The sequence below is a fragment of the Temnothorax nylanderi genome, unplaced genomic scaffold, assembly GCF_030848795.1.
Source record: "Temnothorax nylanderi isolate EJ_2023f unplaced genomic scaffold, tnyl_v1.0 TNYL_tig0289_pilon, whole genome shotgun sequence".
NCBI classification, from domain to species: Eukaryota; Metazoa; Arthropoda; class Insecta; order Hymenoptera; family Formicidae; genus Temnothorax; species Temnothorax nylanderi.
In genome coordinates, this window is record NW_027249351.1 from 163,656 (window position 1) to 188,826 (window position 25,171).

Sequence of the window (25,171 nt, forward strand, 5' to 3'; positions counted from 1 at the left end):
CGAGCTGAATTGACAGAATTAAAAACACAAATACAAAAAATGAATACTGACTTAGAGGACGATGACCGAAATTTTTACGTCCGAAAACAATTCGTATACCCAATGACAGCGAGCGGTATAATTACATTAGCCATAGTAAGCATTGTAATATACGTATTAATAAAAAATAAAATAAAAAAGAAAAAGAACCCACGATCACCACTTACATTATACGATGAAGAAAGACCATTTCGACCATACGGATTTCCGAAACCAATTTTAAAACGTAGTGTAAGTACTAGGTTCTAATAGAATAGTAAACGATTATACCAAAATATTGTACACGGGTATTATAAAATGTAAAATATATAATATATATATATATATAAGGGAAAATATAGAAATGGGTATACAACAAAGTATAAATTAAAATATATAGCGAAAACTCGCGTACCTCGTTTTCTCTTTTTAACGGGGGAGGGATGTTGTAATCTAAAATTACAACGGATAATTATTAAATTCATTATAATGAAATTATAGAATAGCCTTTCGAAAGACTTCGAGGAAATTGTCTTTCGAAAGACTCCTCAATTTACGCCAACGCGGACGCGGAAGTTCATCAAGCTTCCGCGTCAATCGAACTATTGCGATATGCATAGGAATGCGCGACAACGCATTTCGACAAGCGCGGAACCGCGGAAGTTCAGCGAGATTGCGAATGCGCTCGGTCACTGACCGAGCTCATTCGGGGGACCGTCGAACCCGGCGGAAAAGCGCCGACATTGCATAACTCAAAACAATATAAGGGACCGCCGAAGAAGCCGCGACGGAGAGTATTACACCCGAGTCTCTGCCCGTGACCGTTCTCGTAAGTCGTGTCGTGCAAGCGAAAGTATAACGAAGTGCAAGTAGGTATAGTAAGGGCGTTCTGGGCCACTTTGTGGAGGGGGGATGACGTCATCGGCGTGGAGGGGGGATGACGTCATTGGCGTGGAGGGGGATGACGGCGTGTTTGCATCATTAATTAAATATATTAATTTATAGGTTATAAATAATTAAATTAATTAAATTAGGTTATAATTTTTTATAACCTAACCCAATTAATTTAATTATTTATAACCTATAAATTAATATAATTTTTTATAACCTAATTTAATTAATATAATTATTTATAACCTAATTTAATTAATATAATTATTTATAACATAATTTAATTAATATAATAATTTAATTAAAAAAAATTTGCATGACAAACTATAGAGTTGAACGCAGGAAGAGATGGCGTCGAAGACTTTTTTTCTGGGTCTACGTTCAACAAAAAAAAACATATTTTACGTGACTTAAACTATAGAGTCCCATAATGGGGAAATGAGAGTGGAAGACAGGAACGGACAAGTTCATACGTGCCGTGATGCGATTATTCTATTTTAGATAAAAGTTTTTATCTATATTTTAATAATTTTATTAATTCTTTAAATTTATAATAAATCAGTTATATAATTAAAAAGGACATTACCGCAACATATATATATAATTTAAACATAGAGGAGACTAATGTTAGATGAAAACGGAAGAGATATATTGAAAAATAATTTTACCACTATTTATGCTAATATTTAATTTTTATTCGTTATTTACATTTTTGCTTCAATCTCGAATAGACAGCAATGTTTACGTGACTCAAACAATAGAGGTAGGTAGAGGCTCTTTCAAGCTTGCACGATCACTTGGGTCCGCTGGGCCTTTTTTTTCCTGAGGGTCCGAGTACCTTTTTTCCGGTGGGAAATCCTGCATTGGATACCCCCACCCCGGGGCGAGGTGGGTGGTTATGTCAGACTCCTACCGACTAAAACCCCTCCCACGATCCACCAGCCTTCCGAAACTGTAGAAAAATAAAATAGATTAATGGTTTATTTAAAAAAATAATAATAATAATAATAATTTTAAAAAGTGATACGTTGATATTTCATCAGGCTTCACGTTTCCATGCAACATATATCCTATTTCGTGCAAATAGGACATATATTGCATGGATATATTGTATACAGCGGCTGTCTGCAATTTCCGCAGGTACGATGGCGTATTGCGTTGAATGCTTTGCTTATATGCCTTCGAACGACATATACTGGATCGGCTTCAGCGTCCGCGTATGAATTCATGCATAAAGCACAATCCTTGTGTCCTGAACCCGAACCGGCTGTATAATATTGTTGCGCCCGTGCCATTCGTACTTCTGGGCTGAAATTGGCTCCGCTCCGCAGAAGTTTCAAGCCGAAGCGCGTTCCTTGACAACGGGGACGCATAGAATTATTGATTTAATTACCGCCTGTCAGATCGATCTGGTGATTCGTTTCGTTCGGACCGGTTTTCCCAGATCTCTTTATTGTATTCCGTTCTGAGCCTGAACAAACCCGAGTTATTTGTAATAACGAGAGTGGTTATCTCTGCGATCCCGGGAGCACGCGTACGCGTTTGCGAGTGCGCGCGTAACATTTTGGAGGCTCGTCCAGGATAAGACGAGCGACCGCGGAACGGGAGAGTGACAGTGATTCAGACAGACGGAATGGGCTCATCGGCGCCTTCCTTGAGGAAGCGGGCACGAGCGAGGACACCGCAGCCGGACGCCCCGGAAGTGACGTCGTTAGCGGCGACTCTGCAGGGCGTAATTGAGGAAGTGCGGCTGCTGCGAGAAGAGCGGGCACAGAGGAAGGCGCAGCATACGGAGGAGCTGCGGCGCCGCGATGAGGAGCTACAACGACTCCGAAGCTCTGTACAGCTAAGTCCTTCTATTAATAGAGCGACCGAGGAAATACGAAGTTCGGTGGTGCGTTCTGCGTTTCCCGGGGCGGGTGATGGGCGCGCGGGTCCGTCGGCTTATGGCGTGTTACCGGGAGTGAGCGGCGCGCGAGCGTATCCGACAGCTTATGACGTGTTACCGGGAGTGAGCGGCGCGCAAGCGTATCCGGCGGCTTGTACCGCATTTCCGGGAGCGAACGACGCGCGTTCGGAGCTGGGCTATAAGCTAAAGCCCGACACTTTTGACGGAACGACCCCGCTGCGAGAATTTCTCTCGCAATTCCTTTTGATCGCGCGCGCGAACGGTTGGGATGACACGTCGAAGTCCGTTGCGTTGGCCGCAAATCTGAGGGGAAAGGCGCGGGCGGTATTAGAGTCAGTGGAAAATTTAGAGAGCCTTGATTTCGGGGAATTAAAATCTAAATTAGAGCTTTGTTTTGGTGAGGGAGGTTTATCACAAAATTTTTATACTCAGTTTACGAGCCGTAGACAAAGATATGGTGAGGATCTGGCTTCTTTCGGAGCAGAGCTCGAAAGGCTTTCTCGATTAGCTTATCCTGAGTGCCCCTACGTGGTTCGAGACAAGATCGCGTGCGCTCAATTTGTTTCTTCCCTTTCGGACGGATTTGTTAGAAGGACTCTTCAGTTAGAAGGGATTACCTCGCTGAAGTTGGCCATAGAGAGGGCGAAGGCCGTCAAAATTATACAGGGAGGGAATTTTGAAAGAAGAGGGGATTTTGAGAAGCGATTTGAGAAGGGGAAGGATAGGGGCGTGAAGAGTAATGAAAAGGGAGACGGAAATGAAAAAGTCGAAGAGAGAGGAAAGAAAGGTTATGGTTATGGGCGGAGGGATTGGAATAGAACAAAAGAGTGTTGGAATTGTGGAAAGGAGGGACATTTCCGATTTGAGTGTCCTGAGAACAAGGGAAACTCGGTTTAGTTGCTCTCGGCGGGGGGAGAACAACGGAAGTGAACATTACCCCGAGTGTTAGTTGTTCTCAAACTTTTTCTGTTAATCGAATAAAGTCGAGTTCAAAATATTTTAGTTATAAGGGGATGTTGGATGGTAATGAGTGTTGTTTTAAGATAGATACGGGTTCAGACGTTTCGATTCTTAGTAGAAGAATGGTTAGAGAGGGCAAGCACATTATTCAAATTAAGGACAATTCTCTTAGATATCCCACTGGAGAGGTAGTACCCATCGAATTTAAGGTTATGGCAAAAGTTCTCTTGGGAAGGTATTTCGTGGAAATTCCTATGTATGTAATAGACATGGATGACGATTGTTTATTGGGTGTAGATTTCTTAAGGAAGATAAATTTAGAAAATGTTTTTGAATTTGCTTTCGTTTCTTCGGAGTCCGAAGAAGAAAAGGTTTTGAGTTGTTCTCGAATTCAAGTTTCTTCCGGGAGAGCTCCATTCTTGAAAGAACTCTATACTAATAATTCCTCAAATTTAAATGAGGCTCAAAAAGAAATTTTTACGGATTTCTTAGAGGAGTATCAGGATGTATTTTCTGAAGAGATTGTTGCTGGTAATTGTGGAGTCGTCGGACATGTCATCAATTTAGAAGATTCTTCTCCCATTAAGCAGGTTCCTCGTCGAATTCCCTTACGAATGCGAGAGGAAGTAGAAAAGATTATTGAGGAAATGAGGAAGCAAGGGGTCACAGAAGAGTCGCAAAGTCCGTGGGTTTCTCCTGCTGTTTTGGTAAGGAAAAAAGATGGAACGTTGAGATTTTGCGTCGATTATAGAATGGTCAATGCAATTACTAAAAAAGATTCGTTTCCCTTGCCTAGAATAGATGACATTTTCGATCAGCTTTCGGGAAACTTTTGGTTTTGCACTCTGGATCTTAAAAGTGGTTATTGGCAGGTAAAGATTCGTCTTGAGGATAGAGAAAAGACTGCCTTTTCTATTGGACGTGGATTATGGCAATTCACTGTAATGCCTTTTGGGCTGTGTAATGCCCCTGCTACCTTCGAGCGTTTAATGGAAAAAGTATTGCGGGGATTATTATATAAAATTTGTTTGGTTTATTTGGACAATGTAATAATTTTCGGTAAAAATTTTAATGAAATGTTGGAGAATTTAAAGAAAGTGCTCTCACGGTTTCGTTCTGTTAATCTTAAAGTAAATCCTAAAAAGTGTATTCTCTTTGCAAAGGAAGTAAAATATTTAGGACATATAGTCTCTTCGGGAGGTGTTACTACAGATCCGGAAAAGATCTCTGCTGTGAGGGATTGGCCGATTCCACATAACAAGAAGCAGCTTCGAAGTTTTCTAGGGTTTTGCTCATATTATCGGAAATTTGTAAAAGGATTTTCTTCTTTGGCCAAATCTTTATATGCTCTAACAGAGAATCAGGTTAAATTTTCTTGGGACGAGAAGTGTCAAAGTGCATTTTTAGAGTTGAAACGAGTGTTATCTTCTTCTCCAATGTTATCCTTCCCGAGTGGGGAGGGAGAATTTATTTTGGACACTGACGCTTCGAATATTGGAATTGGCGCAGTCCTTTCACAAAAGCAAGAGGGAGTAGAAAAAGTCATTGCTTATTTCAGTCGTGTACTTAGTAAGTCTGAAAGGAATTATTGCGTTACTCGTCGAGAACTCTTGGCGATAGTCGATTCTATTAAATTTTTCCGGCATTACCTTTTAGGGCGGAAGTTCTTGATCCGTACGGATCATGTTTCTCTTAGGTGGTTGATGTCCTTCAAAGATTTAGAAGGGCAATTGGCGCGTTGGCTGGAGAGACTCCAGCAATATGAGTTTGAGATTATTCATCGCAAAGGCTTGATTCACAAGAATGCCGATGGGCTTTCTAGACGACAATGTGAATCATTTGGTTGCGAATATTGTGTCAGAGTGGAGAGGAGGCAGATGGAAGAATCAAGAAAATCAGTTGCTCGTATTATTCTCATAAGAGAAACTCTTCAAGATTGGCGCAAGGAGCAATTAGAGGATGTTAGCATTGCTTTTATTTACCGCGGGAAGGAAACGGGAATACGTCCGTCTCGTTTTGAAATACCCGCTGGAGATGTCTCCGCCCGAATATATTGGTCTTATTGGGATGCTTTGAGTTTAAAGGATGGGGTTCTTTACAAGAGGTGGGAAGCACCGAATCTTAAGTCGAGTATTTTTCAGCTTATTGTTCCTCGAAGCCGTGTTAACCAGATTCTAGAGGAGGCGCATGATTCTTTTTCTGGAGGGCACTTTGAAGTCAATAAAACACTCGAAAAAATCCGAAAGCGGTTTTATTGGGCCACCTGTAAACAAGATGTGGAGGAATGGTGCAAAACTTGCAAAGTTTGCGTGTCTAAAAAAGGCCCTTTGGGGAAGGGAAAATCCCCATTACAAATTTATAATGTTGGGGCACCATTCGAAAGATTACAAATGGACATACTTGGCCCTCTTCCTATTACTACTTCCGGAAATAGATATCTCCTCGTCATTGTTGACTGTTTCACCAAATGGGTAGAAGCTTTTCCTCTCAGGAATATTAGGGCAAGTACAGTGGCAGAAGTCTTCGTTAATCAAGTCATTTCTAGACACGGGGTCTCTTTGGAAGTCCATACGGATCAGGGGAAGAATTTTGAGTCCAAACTTTTCGCAGAATTGATGAATCTCCTTGGAATTCGGAAAACGAGAACAACTGCTCTGCATCCGCAATCGGATGGACAAGTCGAGCGGCAACATCAGACTATTGTTAATTATTTGGCAAAGTATATTTCTGAAAATCAGAAAGATTGGGATCGCTGGGTCCCTATGTTTTTATTGGCTTATAGATCTTCTAAACACGAGACTACTGAAGTAACTCCCGCCGAGGTGTATTTTGCCCGAGATCTTAGGTTGCCGTTAGATCTGCTTTTAGGAAGTCCTCCAAGGGGAGGATCTCAGTCGGTTGGAGGTTTTATTGGGAATTTGAAGGAGAAATTGGACAGCATCCATTCCAACGTTAGGGAACGTATGGATGTAAAATCTTCACGAGCAAAGTCTTGGTATGATCGGAAGGCCAGGCAAACTCTTTTTCAAGAAGAGGAAAAAGTTTGGTTTTATAATCCTCGAAGGATGAAAGGTAGAGCCCCTAAATTGCAGAGCAATTGGGAAGGACTTTTCTTAATAGTTAAAAAGTTGAATGATGTGGTCTATTGTATTCAAAGGTCTGTGAGACATAAGAAGAAAATTGTGCATGCGGATAGATTGGCTTCCTTTTCCGAAAGACATTAGAGTTTGATAGGGATGTTATGGACTAGGTTGGGTGTGATAATTTGTGGGGAAGGTTAATTACGGTAGAAATTAAGATTGTTGTGTTGCATTGTTTACTGCGCGTGTTATTTTGTTCTTAGAAATTTACGGAAGCTGAAGCGGCCGTAACTCCTCGCCGAGTTGGACATCTTGGGAGCTGGTTTGTTGCCGAACCTAATACCGGCGAAGGATAAGTTACGAAGTTAGAAGACTGCCTCTCTCACGGTTGTTTGATCCGTGGTTTTTCCGTGAGACAAAGGGCAAATGCCGAAGCAGGGACTTGGGGAGTCTTTCGAGACGTTGGGTCCACGGTAAGCTTCCCCCCCCCCTTGTCCGAAGATTTAGAAGAAGAGCAGCGACATCTCCGACGACTTCGGGAGCTGAAAAGAAGAGGCCTATGTTGGGAGGCGAGATCTCCTGCGAGGGAACTGTTGAGGGGTCGCCCTGGAGTCGGCAGGGGGGAGAGAGTATTTCCTTCCGGAAGATGTCGATTGGGGACTCGCTCCATGAGGAAGAGGACATGGTCCTGGACTTCCAGAGTACGGTTGGGACCGAGGAGAGGACGGTGCCCGGTAACCTGTGGCAGCAGCCCAGGGTAGGGCAGGAGGCCGTCCCGGTACCCTGGATTCGTACGGAAAAGTTCGCCCAGTCAGGAAACTGCCCCTCCGGATTGTCGGGACGACAATCTGAAGAGGGGGGGGGGGCAGTGTTGCGCCCGTGCCATTCGTACTTCTGGGCTGAAATTGGCTCCGCTCCGCAGAAGTTTCAAGCCGAAGCGCGTCCCTTGACAACGGGGACGCATAGAATTATTGATTTAATTACCGCCTGTCAGATCGATCTGGTGATTCGTTTCGTTCGGACCGGTTTTCCCAGATCTCTTTATTGTATTCCGTTCTGAGCCTGAATAAACCCGAGTTATTTGTAATAACGAAAGTGGTTATCTCTGCGATCCCGGGAGCACGCATACGCGTTCGCGAGTGCGCGCGTAACAATATAAATAAATGGCGCAATACTTTTTGCGCCCATTCCGCGCCAAAATTTTGGGACAATACAGGGCTCTAAAAACGACTTCTATGCAGTCATCATCACTATCCGCACTTTCGTACGCGCTGTCGTCTGACAGCGCGTGTTCTTCTTCTTCTTCTTCTTCTTCTTCTTCACCCGGCAGCGCGTGTTCTTCTTCTCCATCAGCCACAATGTCGTCAAAATGATCAGCCATTTTAATGTATTATATTATAAAAATGAACTTGATGACACAAAAATATCAAAGACACGATAGTGTTTCGCACCAAGTACACACGCAGCACGAGATCTTTACGCACGAATGCACGAGAGCAAGTATCCAAGATTTTTGAGATTTGCTTCACCTGATGTGTAGATAAACTTTGATTGGTGGGGATATTTCTTAAAATGATGGTAAAAAACAGGGACGAACAAATTCTTTGTTTTTTTGTCGTGGAAGTATACCCGGCCGAAAATTATTCATGAAAGAGCCATACAAATGTTATAGAATTGAGCGTCGATGGCAGGTAGCTATAATTTATGACCTACAATTGTCACATTCTTTGAAGAGTTCGAGATAAGCAAATAGCTTACAACTGGTACCCAAAGGGTCTAAGAAATGTCGCGTCTCTGTGACGTAAAAGTAGAAGAAGAAGAAATGATTAAGAAAAGAGAAAAAGCGATAGAAGAAAGGTATAAAACGATGGAAAATAGTGTTAAAATTATAGTATTCTCAAGCAAGCGAGCGAGCGAGCGAGCGAGCAGTCTTTGGAATCTTTGGAATCTTTGAGAACATGGAGCAAGAGTTGCAGGAGCAATCCGATCGACTGAATTCGATCGAAGATTTTGCCGCGTGGGAGCAACGATGCAACCAATTTATTGAAGTGTTGGAAGAAGAAAGCCGAAATAAACGGCCTCGATTAAACGGCGATCGACAGTCGCTGGTGGCTCAAATCACGCGAATCGAAAGTATAAAAGATTCGGTACGTCAACGTTTCGTGCATGTGGGTGCCGGATACAGTGCGAGTGAGACAGGACTCAGATGGCGCGAGATAGATACGGCTTTCGAAAGCCGCATATTGACTGGTGCGGTAATCAATACCGATTACATTGAACCGCGAAAATTTCTCGAGGACGCGGGAGACATCGTATTTAATCATGTGCGGAACGTCATACAAGAACATAACAGTGTAAAAATAAACACAATGTTTAATGGCGAGTTTGTGGCGGGCGATAAACGCGCAAATAAAAGTATCGCTACGAGAAACCGTGAACTCTTTCGTATGTCCGATCTGCGCGAGTGGTATGAGTTGCGCGTTATCGAGCCCACTTTAGCATCGCTGGATGAATTCCAGGAACGTGATAGCGGATGGGCGTTATCGCGTATACATAATTTAACGCTAAATATAAACAAATACAATCCATTGCGCGCGGGGTGTTACATCGATTTACCGCAAGAAATTAAATCAAAGAAAGCGGTGATCAACGTGCAATCAACGGACAATGCGTGCTTCGCGTGGTCAGTAGTTGCCGCGCTGTATCCCGTCAAGGATCATACATATCAAAAATCCTTGTACCCTCATTACACAAAAGTATTAAATTTAAAAGATATTGAGTTTCCAATGACTTTGAGTCAAATTAAAAATTTTGAAAATCACAACAACGCGTCGATCAACGTATATACTGTCGAGGGAGAGAAGACGCCAAACGTTCTCCCGATACGGCTTACCGACCGGAAAAGAGAAAAGCACGTAAATCTGCTGTACATGCAGGACCCGCGAGACGACAACGTGGGACATTTCGCATGGATAAAAAATCTATCCCGCCTCGTGAGCTCGCAATTGAGCAGGCATTATGGTCGGAAATACTTTTGCAATCGGTGAGTATACATCTTAATAAATAATAAAAATAATTTTTATGTAAAAGATATATAAAAAATTTTATTATTTACAGATGTTTGCACTATTTCTACACGAGCGAGAAATTGGAAGCCCACACTATCGACTGTCAGGAGATGAACGACTGCGCGATCAAGTTACCGAGTGATAACGACAAGTAGCTGCAATTCAACAACTACGGCAGGAAAAAACGAGTTCCGTTTATCGTATACGCCGACCTGGAATGTACCCTGGAGAAGACGGCAGCGGATCCTGAAACGTCCGGCATATACCAACACCATAAGGTATTTAGCGTCGGGTATTACGTTCATTGCTCATACGACGACTCATTATCCGCGTATCGATTTCGTCGCGATAATGACTGCGTTGCGTGGTTCGCCGAGGAACTCAAAAAATTGGCGCATCGCGTAAAGAACATCTTGTCCGACAATGTACCCATGGCGGATTTCACGCGAGACGAGTGAAAAAAATTTAACAGTGCGACGCAATGTCACGTGTGCGAGAAACCGTTCGCGCCAGACGACACGCGGGTACGCGATCACTGTCATTTAACCGGTAGGTTCCGAGGTCCCGCACATTCGACATGCATTCTGAATTATAAGGATTCTCACTTCATCCCAGTAATATTCCACAATCTGTCGAGCTATGACGCGCATTTCATTATCAAGGAGATAGCTACCGCGTTCGAAGGCAAGATCGATGTACTGCCTATAACAAAGAAAAAGTACATCTCATTTACTAAACACGTGAAAGACACCACGGAAAGAGCTGATTCGCGAAACAATATAAAGTTAAGATTTATCGACTCATATAAATTTCTGAGCGCGAGTCTCGCAAAATTGTCATCCTTCCTAGATAATGATAAATTAAAAATTATACGTTCAAAATTTTCCACGTTATCCGACAACGATTTTGAATTATTGACGCGAAAAGGTGTCTTTCCGTATGAGTACATTGACTGTGTCGTAAAGCTGGAGGATACGTGTTTACCACCGCGTGATTCATTTTACAGTTCCTTGACCGGTGACACCGTATCCGAGAGCGATTACGCGCACGCCGCGAACGTATGGCAGCGATTCTCCGTTCGAACCCTGGGTGAATACAGTGATCTATACCTGAAAACCGATGTCTTGCTGTTGGCCGACGTGTTTGAAAATTTTCGCGATAGCTGCGTCGCGAGTTACGGACTCGATCCAGCGCATTATTACACTCTACCGGGTTTCACGTGGGACGTTATGTTAAAACATACACGTATTAATTTCGAACTGCTCACAGACATTGATATGATAATGTTTATCGAACGTGGTATTCGCGGCGGTCTCAGTCAATGATCCGGTAGATACGCGCAAGCTAATAACAAGTACATGCAATCTCACGATCAGTTGAAACCATCGTCGTACCTGATGTATTTCGATGTAAACAACTTGTACGGCTGGGCGATGTGTGAGCCATTGCCCTACGCAGATTTTCGATGGGTCGAAGACGTTTCGAATTTCAACTTTAGCGCAATCGCTTTGGATTCGTCCACGGGTTATATTCTCGAGGTCGATCTAAAGTATCCGCAGAATAAACACGACGCGCACGCTGATCTACCGTTCTGTCCGACGAGCGATAAACCGCCCGGCAAGCGAGAGAACAAACTTCTCGCGACTTTATACAATAAGGAGCGTTATGTCATTCATTATCGCAACCTACAGCAGTGCACGCGCCACGGCCTTCGCGTCACAAAGATACATCGCGTATTGCAATTTGCTTAATCTGCGTGGCTCCGCGCTTACATCGAACTCAATACAAAATTTAGAACACTGGCCAAAAATGAGTTCGAAAAAAATTTTTATAAATTAATGAATAACGCGGTTTTCGGAAAAACGATGGAAAATGTACGCAATCACGTCGATGTAAAATTACTGACGACGTGAGATGGACGATAAGGCGTGGAGGCAATGATCGCGCGACCGAATTTCCACAGCAGGAGCGTGTTTTCGGAAGATCTGGTAGCCGTCGAACTGCGAAAACTCGAGGTAAAGTTCAACAAACCAATCTACGTGGGTATGTGCATCCTCGATATATCCAAGATATGTTTGTATGAATTTCATCACGAGTACATGTTACCGTTGTATCGCGAAAAATGTAAAGTTATGTACACCGATACGGACAGCCTTATATACCACATCGAGTGCGACGACGTGTACGAGACGATGAAACGCGACATCGACAGATTCGACACAAGCGATTATCCGGTAGATAACGCGTACGGTATACCACTTGCAAACAAGAAGGTGCCGGGCTTAATGAAAGACGAAAACAATGGCGCGATAATGACGGAATTCGTTGGACTCAGAGCGAAGATGTATGCATTGAAGGTGGATGGTAAAAAAGACACTAAAAAAGCAAAAGGCGTCAAGAGTAACGTCGTAGCGCGTACTATAACGTTCGACGATTACACGCGATGTCTGAAGGATGCAATTGAAATGACGCGACAGCAGTTCTCTATAAGATCAAAATTGCATGATGTGAACACCATCCGCGAGACAAAGATCGCTCTGAGTCCGTACGACGATAAGCGATACATTATACCCGATTCGATCGATACGTTACCGTGGGGGCATTATCAAATACCCCCTCCAAAAACGTAGTGTATTGTATGTATAAAATGTAATAGTATAACGTAACGTAATGTAATGCGATGTATGTATGTATGTATGTATGTATGTATGTATGTATGTATGTATGTATGTATGTATGTATGTATGTATGTATGTATGTATGTATGTATGTATGTATGTATGTGTGTGTGTATGTATGTATGTATGTATGTATGTATGTATGTATGTATGTATGTGTGTATGTATGTATGTATGTATGTATGTATGTATGTATGTATGTATGTATGTATGTATGTATGTATGTATGTAGGTATGTAGGTATGTAGGTATGTACGTAGGTATGTATATATGTATATACGTATGTATAGTAACGTAACGTAATGTAATATAAGGTAAGGTAATATAACGTATATTGTTAGAAGGATATTAATAAAAATATTGTACATGTATGTATTTAATATTTCTTACATAGTTTATTTTTCATATGTTTTAAAATACAATCTGCATGAATTAAATAACATTGTCCTTGTGTATCCATGAGTTGTGCGAGCCATCGAATCCCAGCCATTTCACGTAGACCTCGTCTCCCCTCCTGCGCAGTACTTTCTCCACGAGATACGTGTCCGGGTAAGCCGCGCGATGTAATTCATGCTCGTAGAACGCTCCAGTGATAGATTTTCCGCGATAGTCCTCCAGCAGATAGGTTGCAGGATTAGTGTGTTGCACTTTAACGATCTTAAACACCTCGGTGCTCCAGTTTGGCGTGTAACCCTTCTCGAAGACTGTCTTGTGCTTGCTAACGCGTACCCGATCGCCTACTTTGAACTTTGTCAAACCTGCGATCTTGATCGCGCTGTACACCGTGGTTAAGAGTCTTTTAGCGATTGCAGGAGTAACGTCGACGGGCCGCATGCCGATTGTTCGATGCTTGCGCGCGTTGTACTCCGCTACGAGACGCGGTAGCTCGTCGATCCACTTGTAAGTTCCGTTGAACGTAAACATCTTCCACGTGTTATTCTTTAACGTGCGATTGAATCGCTCGACGACCGACGCCTTCAACACCGAATATGTGGAATAATGATTGATGTTGTGTTTCCTCACGAGACGTTGCACGTCGGTGTTGTAAAATTCCTTCCCCATATCGGTTTGTAAGTTTTTCGGACATCTCCCGCTCTCTCGAATTATCTTGGCGATAACTTCAGCCGTCTCGCTTCCACCTTTACTCTTGAGCGGTACAGCCCACGCATACTTGCTCAGCACATCGATGACGGTGAGTATATAATAGTAACCTTTGTTGAAACGCGAGTATGGGCGCATCTCGACAATGTCAGCCTGCCACAGGTCGTCGTATCACCGAACTATGACATGTCTTCGTGGAAAATTTCTTCTCGCCGGAGCATGCAGTTCTTCGACGAGTCGTTGCTTCTCGATATTTTTACGTTCATCGGATGTCATGTTTTTTTTTAGCGGTGCGTAATAATATGCACAAAGAAATTATATTATGATTTATATCTCAAACTTTTTTTTAAACAATTCAATAGCCGTTTATTTCCGTTCATTGTCCTTCAATAGCCGTTCTTTGTCTGCTGGCCGTTCTTTGTCCACTAGTCGTTTATAGCCATTCGCTAGCCGTTCATAGCCATTCGCTAGTTGTTCATAGCTGTTTCTGAGTCGTTCGTTAGCCGCTTGATAGCTATTCCTGAGCCGTTCCTGAACCGTTCGTCGTTGCCGTTCATCGTCGTCCGCTAATCGTTTATAGCCGTTCCATTTGTTGCTATCCATTGTTGTTGTTGTTGTTGTTGTTGTTGTTGTTGTTGTTGTTGTTGTTGTTGTTCGTTTTTGACTCAGCGGTGGTCAAATGCCGAAGCTCGTGTATCGCAATCCGTAACGCTTGCAGATTCTTCTCGAACGCAGCCAGCTTCTCGTCTGACTCTTTCTGTCGATTGCTCGACATTTTAAAGCACTGATCCACGTATAGTTTGTTAACCGCATCATCATCAGCTTCCGGTTGCGCCACGCGTCGAATCTTGCGCGACTTTGCATCAAAGTTGGCGGCAACCATACAAAGAGCGTTATCCCGCACGTAATTTCTGACTAATCCATTGCATTGATAGTTCGGTTGCGTCTCGCCTCGTCCGAGCGATATGCCAAACTTGTTGATCGGCATTTCAATGGTGATTGAATGGTTCGCCGACGCACGGTTTAATTTATAATAAGCCCAGCCTCGCGAAGTTCCTCGATGATCGACAGGATCTCGTTGTCGTGACCGTTATGACCCGCTTGGGGCGAAGCGTCGAGCAATCGGAGACGATCCACCAGCTCGTTGGGGTCGTCCCAGTGCACGTAGTCGATCTTATTATTGGTTAGCGTCATCGCGTGAGGCATGCATAATCCCTTTCCAGATTTTTTCTTCCTGGATTCGCTAGGAAACAACGATGCGATTACCTGTGTATACTTGTGTCCCCTGTTGCTCTTTACTCGCTCGCGAGGATCGTGCTTGAATTTATGAGCACTCGTTTTCAACAGCAGACTCTTGTACTTTTTCATATCTCCCTCCGTGTAGATCTCGTCATCGGGCATTCTCTTGAAGATTAACTCATAAAGACCGGGTGTGCCGATATATCGTATACCAATAATTATTCTATCCTCCTCGTTCACGTCAAAACGTTTATTACCGAGCATCATTCCGTCCTTGCCGAAATAAACGCCGTATACGGGGTCTATACTTCGATCGGCGCTCAGAAAAGCCCCGATGTACTCTCGGCCCAGTGGACCCAAGTGATCTTGCAACGCTTGTAGAAACGTTTCTCGTCCCTTCGACGTTTCCAACTGCTTTCGTATGGATGTCGCGATCGAGTCGTCCGTGGTTTCAAAAACATTCGCGCTTGCGAGGAATTTGGGAATTGTATCTTGCATGGTTCTCGCCGTCGTGGACGGTGTGGAGGTTATCAGTAGTACTTTCGATCGTTTCGATTGATCAGATTTATGCGGTGTCGATGAGAGATTCAACCAGAATTCTGATCGCTTCCTCTTTTTCGACGTCGCATCCTCCCAATCCTCCTTATCCTCCTCATCCTCCTCCCCTTTCTCCTCCTTCTTCTCCTCCTTCTTGCGCTGCTGAAAGGGTAACGTTTCGATCCCCACGTCAGCGTCGCTCTCCGTCGGCTCCTCTCTCTTCACCGAGATCGAGTTGTCTGCGATCTTTTGCAACGGTCCGATGAGAGGCTTAAAGTGTGCGTCCAACTCAATGTCCTTTACAATCTTATCGGTCTTCAAAGCGCGAAGTTTCTTACGAATCGAATCACTCGTTTTCGCAATCTCCTTCACAATCTTCTCGCGCTCGCGAATATTCTCGCTCCTGTCGATCGTGGCCATTGCGGGAAAAAATCAGAGTGTTAATCTCACGTTTTAACTCGACGAGGTATCGACAACGACTGACCGCTTTTGCGGTATCGCGAACACGTTAAATTCTTTTCTGTATCGACCGTTCGAAAGCGCGCTGTCCTTGTCTATCACTACGAACCCGTATTTGCGTTGCCAACAATCGTGGCACAACGCACAAAATTCATCGTACGACATGTCGGTATTTACATGATCGTTGTACACGTGTTTCAGATTGGTACCATCCTGTTTGAACAGGATCAGTAGGTTCGCGTTGTCACGTATCAGATGTTTAGGTATTCTCGCGTACGTTTGACAGAGACAGAAGCAGTCGACGCTCGAGTGCCTACCCATTGAGAAGTACTCTCTCACAGCATCTTGCTTATCGCACGCAACGTCATCGACGACGAAGATTGAGTTTGGACGCACATCGCTCGGCAGAATGACGTCACTGTTCTTGGAAAACGTAAAGTAGCCAATCTCTTCTATCGACGTTAATACATTCTCCAAGTATCGATATTTCGGTTGCTGCAACGATTTCGAGTACACATATACGTTCTCGAAACGTACACCGTGCGGACTTTCCAACAAGCTTATCAGAACGTTGGTTTTACCGCAATTCGAGGGGCCGCAAATGATCGCGCGTATGGTAGTCTGTAGCATCGCACCGTGCCTGCGCTTCTCCGCGTTGCTCTCCGTCGACCGTAACCTGTCGTCGCAATTCGTTACGCGAATCGCCAACGGTTGTCGCACGAATTTCATTTTTCAGACTGTCGACTGGAGCTTCCGGCCGAACGCCTATTTATAGGTGCGCGGAACCGCGAATCGCTCAGTAGCAAAGATGTTCGTCCTGCTGTCGAGACTTTCCGATATCCGCGATTTGAGTGTCGAACAGCTACAATTTGTGCCGAAACCTGTTCTGCTGCGAATGTGTGGTGATCACGTCCACTACGTGTGAGACAAGCTTCCGGAACATATAAAGACAGATTCAGAGGTTCAGACATATCGTCGCTGTTACGAGCATTACAATCAACCGTGGCAGCGAACGCACATCGACGGTCCCGCGCCATTGATAAAGGATTGCGGCGAATGCCAACGAAAATAGGCAAAGGCTTATTAAATCGCGCGATAAACGCACTTCCATTCGAATTACATATCCCCGGCTATCAGTTTTGTGGTCCGGGCACTCATTTAAAAAAACGATTGGCAAGAGGTGATCAAGGTATTAATCCATTGGACGCAGCGTGTCGCGAACACGACATAGCTTATTCTCGCAGCAACGATCTCACTGAGAGACACGCGGCCGACAAGATACTCGCCGAGAGAGCGCTAGGACGTGCCGTCGCGAAAGACTCGACTCTCTGCGAGAAAGCAGCAGCTACAGCCGTCTGGGCGGCCATGAAGGCTAAGCGGAAGCTCGGAATGGGTTTGAAAATGAAGGCGAAGGTGAAGGCGAAGACGAAGATGAAGAAGAGAGCGGATTCGAAAAAACGGATACTTCCAGCGGCGAAACGCGGTGGTATCTTGCCCATTCTACCGTTGTTGGGAGTTCTCGGTTCGTTGGTCGGTGGAGCGGCGGGAGTCGCGAAGGCTGTGAACGATAACAAAGTCGCGCGGCGTCAGCTGGAAGAACTTAAACGTCACAATCGCGTCATGGAAGGTCACGGACTTTATCTCGCTCCATACAAACGCGGGCATGGAGTCTCGAGTAAAAAAAAAAAATGTCAAGGAAACGTTAAAAATTCCGAAAGGTGTAACTACCAACGTACAACTGCAACAACTTGCAAAGCGTATGCACATTGCATATTTTAGAGGTATTTTTATGCGTACTACTTTACCGATGGATGGAGTGCGTCGAAACGAGAGTGGCATCGTGAATTTGGATAACGCTGAGGGACCGGGTACTCACTGGGTGGCATACGCGAAGAGGGGTGATCGAGCCATATATTTCGACAGTTATGGTAATCTTCGACCGCCGAGAGAATTGGTGCTGTATCTAAAGAACAACGTGACGCAAATCGAGTACAATCGCACACCTTATCAACGATACGATCAGAGCAATTGTGGACAACTGTGTCTGCGCTTTCTACAGACGGTTGACGATCAGTTTAAAGACTGGCGTTGCATTGTTTGAACTCAGTATTCATTCAAACATGTCACTGACATTTACGCTCACCGGCAAGAGTAGCATCCTCGCGGTAAGCTACTTTCCCACCGTGGATTTGAGCGATAGCGATTACGAGCTCGGTCTGACAGATTTCGAAACCTATAACACGATACCGAACGTAAATTCTTCGAACAATAAATTCTACTTTGACGATAAGGAGATTACCGTTCCCGAAGGATCGTACGAATTGCGTGACATAGACACGTATTTGAAACAATCAATTTTACAATTGGACCAATCCAATAATAATAATATTGCGAGAAAGAAACATGTTTGCGAAGATAAAGAATATCCGTTGATCATTCGAACCAACAACAATACGATGAAGAGTGAGATCAAATGTGCTTATCGGATAAATTTCACCAAACCGAACAACATTGGTTCGTTGCTGGGATTTTCAGCGAATCGCGTGCTGGAGCCGCGACAATGGTACGAATCGGACGTGCCGATAAATATCATCAGTGTAAACATCATTCGCATAGAGTGTAACGTGACCGCGGGTGCATACAGCAACGACAAGTATGTGCACACGATACATGAGTTTTCGCCGAATGTGCCACCAGGATATAAGATATCGGAAACGCCGGCGCAGATCATTTACCTTCCGATCATCGTACGGAGCATTACTGATCTAACGATTCGCGTCGTGGATCAGGACGGTCGATTGATTGATTTTCGCGGAGAAGAGATCACCGTTAGACTGCATGTGCGAAGACGACGACTGTGGTAAACCGTGAGATGCTCGTACTGAACGAAGTGGAGAAGGTGCGACAGACGAGTAACAAAATTAGAGAGACAATCCGATCGCCAAAGAAGAAACTCACTGCGTCGAACGTTGAATTTTTGAAATCATAGGGTTTCGTCGTACGAAATGGCTAATATCTTAAACATTGGAGGTAAACCGATCTTTGACGATAGCAAAGACTCACACGTACAATCCGTACGACAATACGACGTTTGGACACAACGATGAGATAAGAATACCCATACAACAGCAAGATTTATACACGTTGCCGTGTGAAAGCTTTCTCTACGTCGAAGGACGATTGATAATAAAGAGAAGGAATGACGAGGACGAGTCTCAGGCAACGCTTGTAAATAATTGTGCAGCGTTCATGTTCGACGAGATTCGATACGAGCTCAACGGTGTGGAGATTGATCGCAACAGAAACGTTGGAATAACAAGTACCATCAAGAACTACGTATCGTTATCGTATAATGATTTTCAACTCATGCGGAATGCCGGATGGGACGTTTCATCGAGCATACCGGAAGGATACTTCAACTTTTGCGTACCGCTCAAGATGTTGCTGGGCTTTTGTGAAGATTACAAACGCGTCGTTGTTAATGCCCGTCACGAATTAATTTTGATACGTGCGCGTAGCGACAATAATTGCATTGTAGGAGATCCGGCGAGGGAGCCGGAAATCGAACTGTTTAAAGTACAGTGGCGAATGCCTCACGTTACGTTAAACGAGGTTAATAAACTATCCTTGTTACGGGCCTTGGGGAGCGGGCGATATCTTAGTGTCAGTTTTCGTTCGTGGGATCTGTACGAGTATCCCCTCTTGCAGAGCACGACCAAGCATTCGTGGGCTGTCAAGACTGCGACTCAGCTAGAGAAGCCGCGATACGTTATTTTTGCGCTGCAGACCGGTCGCAAGAATATCATGTCTCAAAATGTTAGCGTATTCGATGACTGTAATTTGACCAATGTCAAGCTTTATCTAAACTCCGAATTTTATCCGTACGATGACTTGAACCTAGATTTTACTAAAAATCGATACAGCCTTCTTTTTGATATGTACGCGCGTTTTCGTAAAACTTATTACGGATACGATTCCAGTGATACGCTTTGCAGCTTGTATACATTCCTGATGGATGGACCTTTTGTTGTCATCGATTGCTCACGACAAAACGAGTCTGTCAAGAGCGCCACCGTGGATGTGCGAATAGAATTTGACTGTAAAGAAAATGTACCTGCAAATACTACCGCCTATTGTCTCATCTTGCATGATCACATAATCGAATACTGCCCGCTGTCTAATGTAGTGCGCAAACTCATGTAAATCGCCATGTTGACAAATAATCCGATATAAGAGCGACATATGTAGCGCGATATGGTACAGTAAGGATCGTTCCTTCGTTGCATCATGATCGTGCCAACGTTTGTCGATCTGCAAGGATTCATCGTCGGGATGAAATTTGTCGTAAAGGAGGCAGCAGTGCTGAGAAACGGGACCGTTCTGGAGCATTACATCTTTACGTGCCCCATGCCGTGGAGTCTTCTCACAAAATCTGACAAGTCATGTGCTTCCTGGTTGATTGCAAATCACCATGGATTACCATGGGATGAGGGAAACGTGCCATACGGTATGGTAAAACGCCTAATTACGTCAGCCGTGCTTGGTACAGAAGAGGATGATGAGATACCGACTCTCGTGTACGTCAAGGGATGCCAGAAACAAGAATGGCTGGTGGATCTGCTTGAGAATTATGCGAAAGAAAATCTGATCATCGAGATGCGGATGCGGATTACGAAGATATCAAATCTTTAAATAATCTAGATGTTACTAACACTATGCGATGCGGAAAACATGTTAAGAATTGCGCATTACAAAATGTATTAAAATTATTTAAGTGGTGGTCGCGACGCCAGAAGAATTGGGATCTTTTAAAAAAATAAATTATATATAATTTTACAATGCTTTATTTTCTTTTCCCCATTCCCATTAGTTGTTAGTGGTTTCCCTCTCCTAATTTTCCCCACCACATCATAATTTTGAAGGTAGGGTGTTGTCGCGTATACTTGGTTCTTTTTCCACTTCTTAGTCATTTGTATGAATTTTTTTATAACTTCTACGTAAGCAGCGCTGACATTGGTGCTTGAAAATGTTGAAGGAAGGGGAATTATCCCTTCCCTTATAATTTTTCATCTGCGCACGCCGTCCAATATTCTAAAACGTTGCAAACGGAGTTAACGTTTTAACTAGTGTTACGAAGTCAAAATCAATCAAGTCTCATCGTTCGAACCGACAACTTCAACAGTGAAAAAAGTATACCTCTTACGGAGAAATAAGAACAATGGCTGGTCGCAGTGAAGACGTAAATAATTCTGAGAAGTGGATGTTCACTCGTGATATTCCCGATAAGGGACTTCGCGGCTTCGAGGGAAGCAGCACAAGTATGAATTATTACGTACCGTATCCTCGTGAAAAATCGGAACCTCGTTATACGCCTAAGCCTCGTGAAGTTTCATCGGACGAGCGCAAAACGTAAGTATTACTTTGGATAAATTTTTTCTAATTTATTTTTTCTAATTTTATTAATTTATCTACTTTATTTTTTTTACAGTTTCAATAAATCGGAACCTCGTTATACGCCTCGTATCTTGGGCAGACAATTTGCCCTGACAGTCACGGCTTACAAATATTTGGATATCGGAATCAATGTGGGATCTACATCCTTTGTGGAATTGATTCTTGGCGACAATCGGGGAAATCAGATCGTGCTTCCTCATGCAACGTGGACAACGATCATCGAAAGACGCATGGATATCGAACAACTCATGCAGTCGACTGTCGGTTCATCGCTGTCTATTCGAGATCTAATTATAGAACTTGTTAAAATGCGTGACGCTAATATTGTAAAACTTACGTTGCGCGATACATGCTTATACATGATACCAGCAACTATATTATTTTTGTTTGAAATCGAACAATGTGTCGAACATGTATATTTCAATTTATGTCAAAATATACAACATGTTAGTAATAAGTATAACCATTTTGTAACAGTCTTGCGACAAAATCGTATCACGGATAAATGTCAAGCGAGAAAAGTACTTAGTGAGGTGTCCGATGGAAGTTCTCTTATAGATTGCAAACTAGTTGCTTTCGCCTTAGATAACATTGTATATGAAGCAAAAATGTAAATAACGAATAAAATTAAATATCAGCATAAATAGTGGTAAAATTATTTTTCAATCTATCTTTTCCGTTTTCATCTAACATTAGCCTCCTCTATGTTTAAATTATATATATGTTGCGGTAATGTCCTTTTTAATTATATAACCGATTTATTATAAATTTAAAGAATTAATAAAATTATTAAAATATAGATAAAAACTTTTATCTAAAATAGAATAATCGCATCACGGCACGTATGAACTTGTCCGTTCCTGTCTTCCACTCTTATTTCCCCACTATGGGACTCTATAGTTTAAGTCACGTAAAATATGTTTTTTTTGTTAATTTTTTTTTGTTGAACGTAGACCCAGAAAAAAGGTCTTCGACGCCATCTCTTCCTGCATTCAACTCTATAGTTTGTCATGCAAATTTTTTTAAATTAAATTATTATATTAATTAAATTATGTTATAAATAATTATATTAATTAAATTAGGTTATAAATAATTATATTAATTAAATTAGGTTATAAAAAATATATTAATTTATAGGTTATAAATAATTAAATTAATTGAGTTAGGTTATAAAAAATTATAACCTAATTTAATTAATTTAATTATTTATAACCTATAAATGAATATATTTAATTAATGATGCAAACACGCCGTCATCCCCCTCCACGCCAATGACGTCATCCCCCCTCCACAAAGTGGCCCAGAACGCCCTTACTATACCTACTAGTGCAGACGAGTTAAAGTAAATGTAAGAGGCAAAGCTAAGTGTAAATTAGTGAGTGTAAAGGGGCGCTGAAATAAAGCTCCGATATAAGTAAAACGAAGTGAAGTTAATTTAACGACGCCTACACCCCGTTCCACCTACGAACCCGAACTCTTCCTAGTCTGCCCGCCTGTGCCTACCGAGTTCCAACTCGTAAGGTCAAGAGATCCCGAAAAGAATAAACGTTTTGCCGTAAGCCGTCACCAACTGGCGACACGGCATAACAAATGTATCACTTGAATTTTAATGAATATAAGTATGTATTAAATCTTCGCCTTACTAAACAGATGAGTCTACAATATACTAAAAATATTAATACTAAAAAGATTAGCGAGGCCCCGTACGCAAGGTAGGACGTTCCATTCACTTGACGTATAGGATTTATATAATATGTATTGGTAATTATTGGGTTCCAACATGGGGGCGGGGCTTATATCATATAATCCAATATGGCCGAATTAACCGCACAATAAATATTTGACGTACCGGTGACAGCGCTAAGTTTTTAATAAATATGTGGCTAACTATGCAACATATTTGTGAGTGGGCCCATACAAGCCCATCTGAGAGGAATTATAGAGAGGGAGAAAGTATTTTAAGCGTAGGACATTTGTTAAAATGTGGAAAACTTTTAAATAGCGAAAACGATCCAAACGTCAAAGTCGTCGCATTTTGCATGCAAACATCGCAAATGCGGAGTGATCCTCACAAAATAAATGGAAAAATATCAAAATCAGGTATAATAATCTCAATGGATTGTTCATGCAAAGCTGGTTTAGGTGATACTTGCAAGCATATAACAGCAACATTGCTAAATTGTCACAGGTAAATATAACCTCGTTTTCGTTTTCGTACTTTTACTGGGATATTTTGCTATTGATAATGCTAGAGTGTCATAATATTTTTTGAATTTCTAGAGTAAGCTTCAATGATTTGGAGACAATATCATGCACAGATCAAAAATGTTGCTGGAAGGAAGAACACAAAAAAAAGCTAGATGAATACACGCCTCGACCCCTTGCTGAGCATGCCTGCTACAAGTTAAAGTACTCTGACAACAAATACCTTGTCTGAAATAATATTGCACATGATTACATATCTAAAACATTTCATTTATTTCTGAAAACGTGCGTTTTTTTATATCTATAAATATAACCTACCAGGAAATATGTAATCCGTCGTTTTGAAGTGACGCGAACACACTGTCGTGGTCTTATGCACAATTTTAACTTTGGTCACTTTTTTCCACGCTTTCAATTTATCTATTTTTTCCTTTTGACCGAAATAATTTGTCAGATATACAACACGGTCGTTTTCCTTTGGAAAGGTGTGAAACGTCAAATTTAAGTTTTTATCCGATCTGCTGCCACAATTTTTTATGGCACAATAAACCTTATACGTTCGGCTCAAATGAGAAGGCAACGTAACATGCTCCATGTTTTGATTAAATAAAATCACAATAAATCAGACATTCAATAAATTGCTAGTGTACGGTTATAATAGTTGCACATCTTGCCACCAGATGTCATAGTGCCTGATGTTGGAACCCAATACAGTTTAGGAGCCTCACCTCAAATCTCGATGAAATTATGCTCAATCGACGCGTTTTTGTACGACAGAAATCAGGTTATGATTCCTGTCATACCGACGCCATGTAGCAACACTGAACATGTCCTGCGGCCACATACGCATGCTCAGTGGCCGCACGCGCATGCAAAACTGCGCCAATTTTAAATATGATGACTGGTCAATCATGCGGAATAATCAAGCATCTTCATTCAAGCAGTTAGGTATCACGCTGGGAGTTAGTTTAGTTTTATTATGCGGGGGAAGGGGCTCCGCCTATTTGTGTACTGTAAACACATGTATTATACACATGTATTATATATACACATGTATTATACACATGTGTATAAACAGTACACAAATAGGCGCGGGAGGGCCTTCTCACTGATTTTAGGACACGCCTCGGCATATAGATTAGTGACGCGCTTTAAAAGTATTTAACTGTTTAAACACTTAAGGTGGAGCCTATTTGTATACTGTTTATACACATGTACTATATACACATGTGTGTATAAACAGTACACAAATAATCAAGCCCCTGGACCCCCCATTGAGAGCTTCGCCTAGACCTCGCTTTACAACTTAACACCCCGAGGGGGGTGCGGGTGGGAAGGCCGAAGGCCTCTGTATTAGTACTAGTCTTGCGTTGTTTACATTTTTAAAACGTAAACACAGAAATAAAAAATTCAAGAGTGGTAAAAGTTGCTATTGCTTATAGTTTAGAAGATGTAAACCTATTTAATCATAAAATTCGAAAAACAAAATAACTAATTTTTCCAATATATACAGTTCACGGATATACCGACCGAGTGAGTACCGCACCCTAAGAATATCTTTTTCTGCCACCA

At 42.5% G+C, this 25,171-nt stretch overlaps 2 protein-coding genes across 2 annotated transcripts; both read left to right on the forward strand.

The window, feature by feature from the left end:
* Positions 1-8,816: 8,816 nt before the first annotated feature.
* LOC139780638 (uncharacterized) lies at positions 8,817-9,905 on the forward strand. Its single transcript, XM_071719360.1, has one exon. It carries the CDS (start codon positions 8,817-8,819, stop codon positions 9,903-9,905), a length of 1,089 nt encoding a protein of 362 aa, XP_071575461.1.
* An 11,253-nt stretch (positions 9,906-21,158) lies between these two features.
* On the forward strand, positions 21,159-22,008 carry LOC139780639 (uncharacterized). Its single transcript, XM_071719361.1, has 2 exons — positions 21,159-21,349; positions 21,429-22,008. Exons 1-2 carry the CDS (start codon positions 21,159-21,161, stop codon positions 22,006-22,008), a joined length of 771 nt encoding a protein of 256 aa, XP_071575462.1.
* The last annotated feature ends 3,163 nt before the right edge of the window (positions 22,009-25,171 follow it).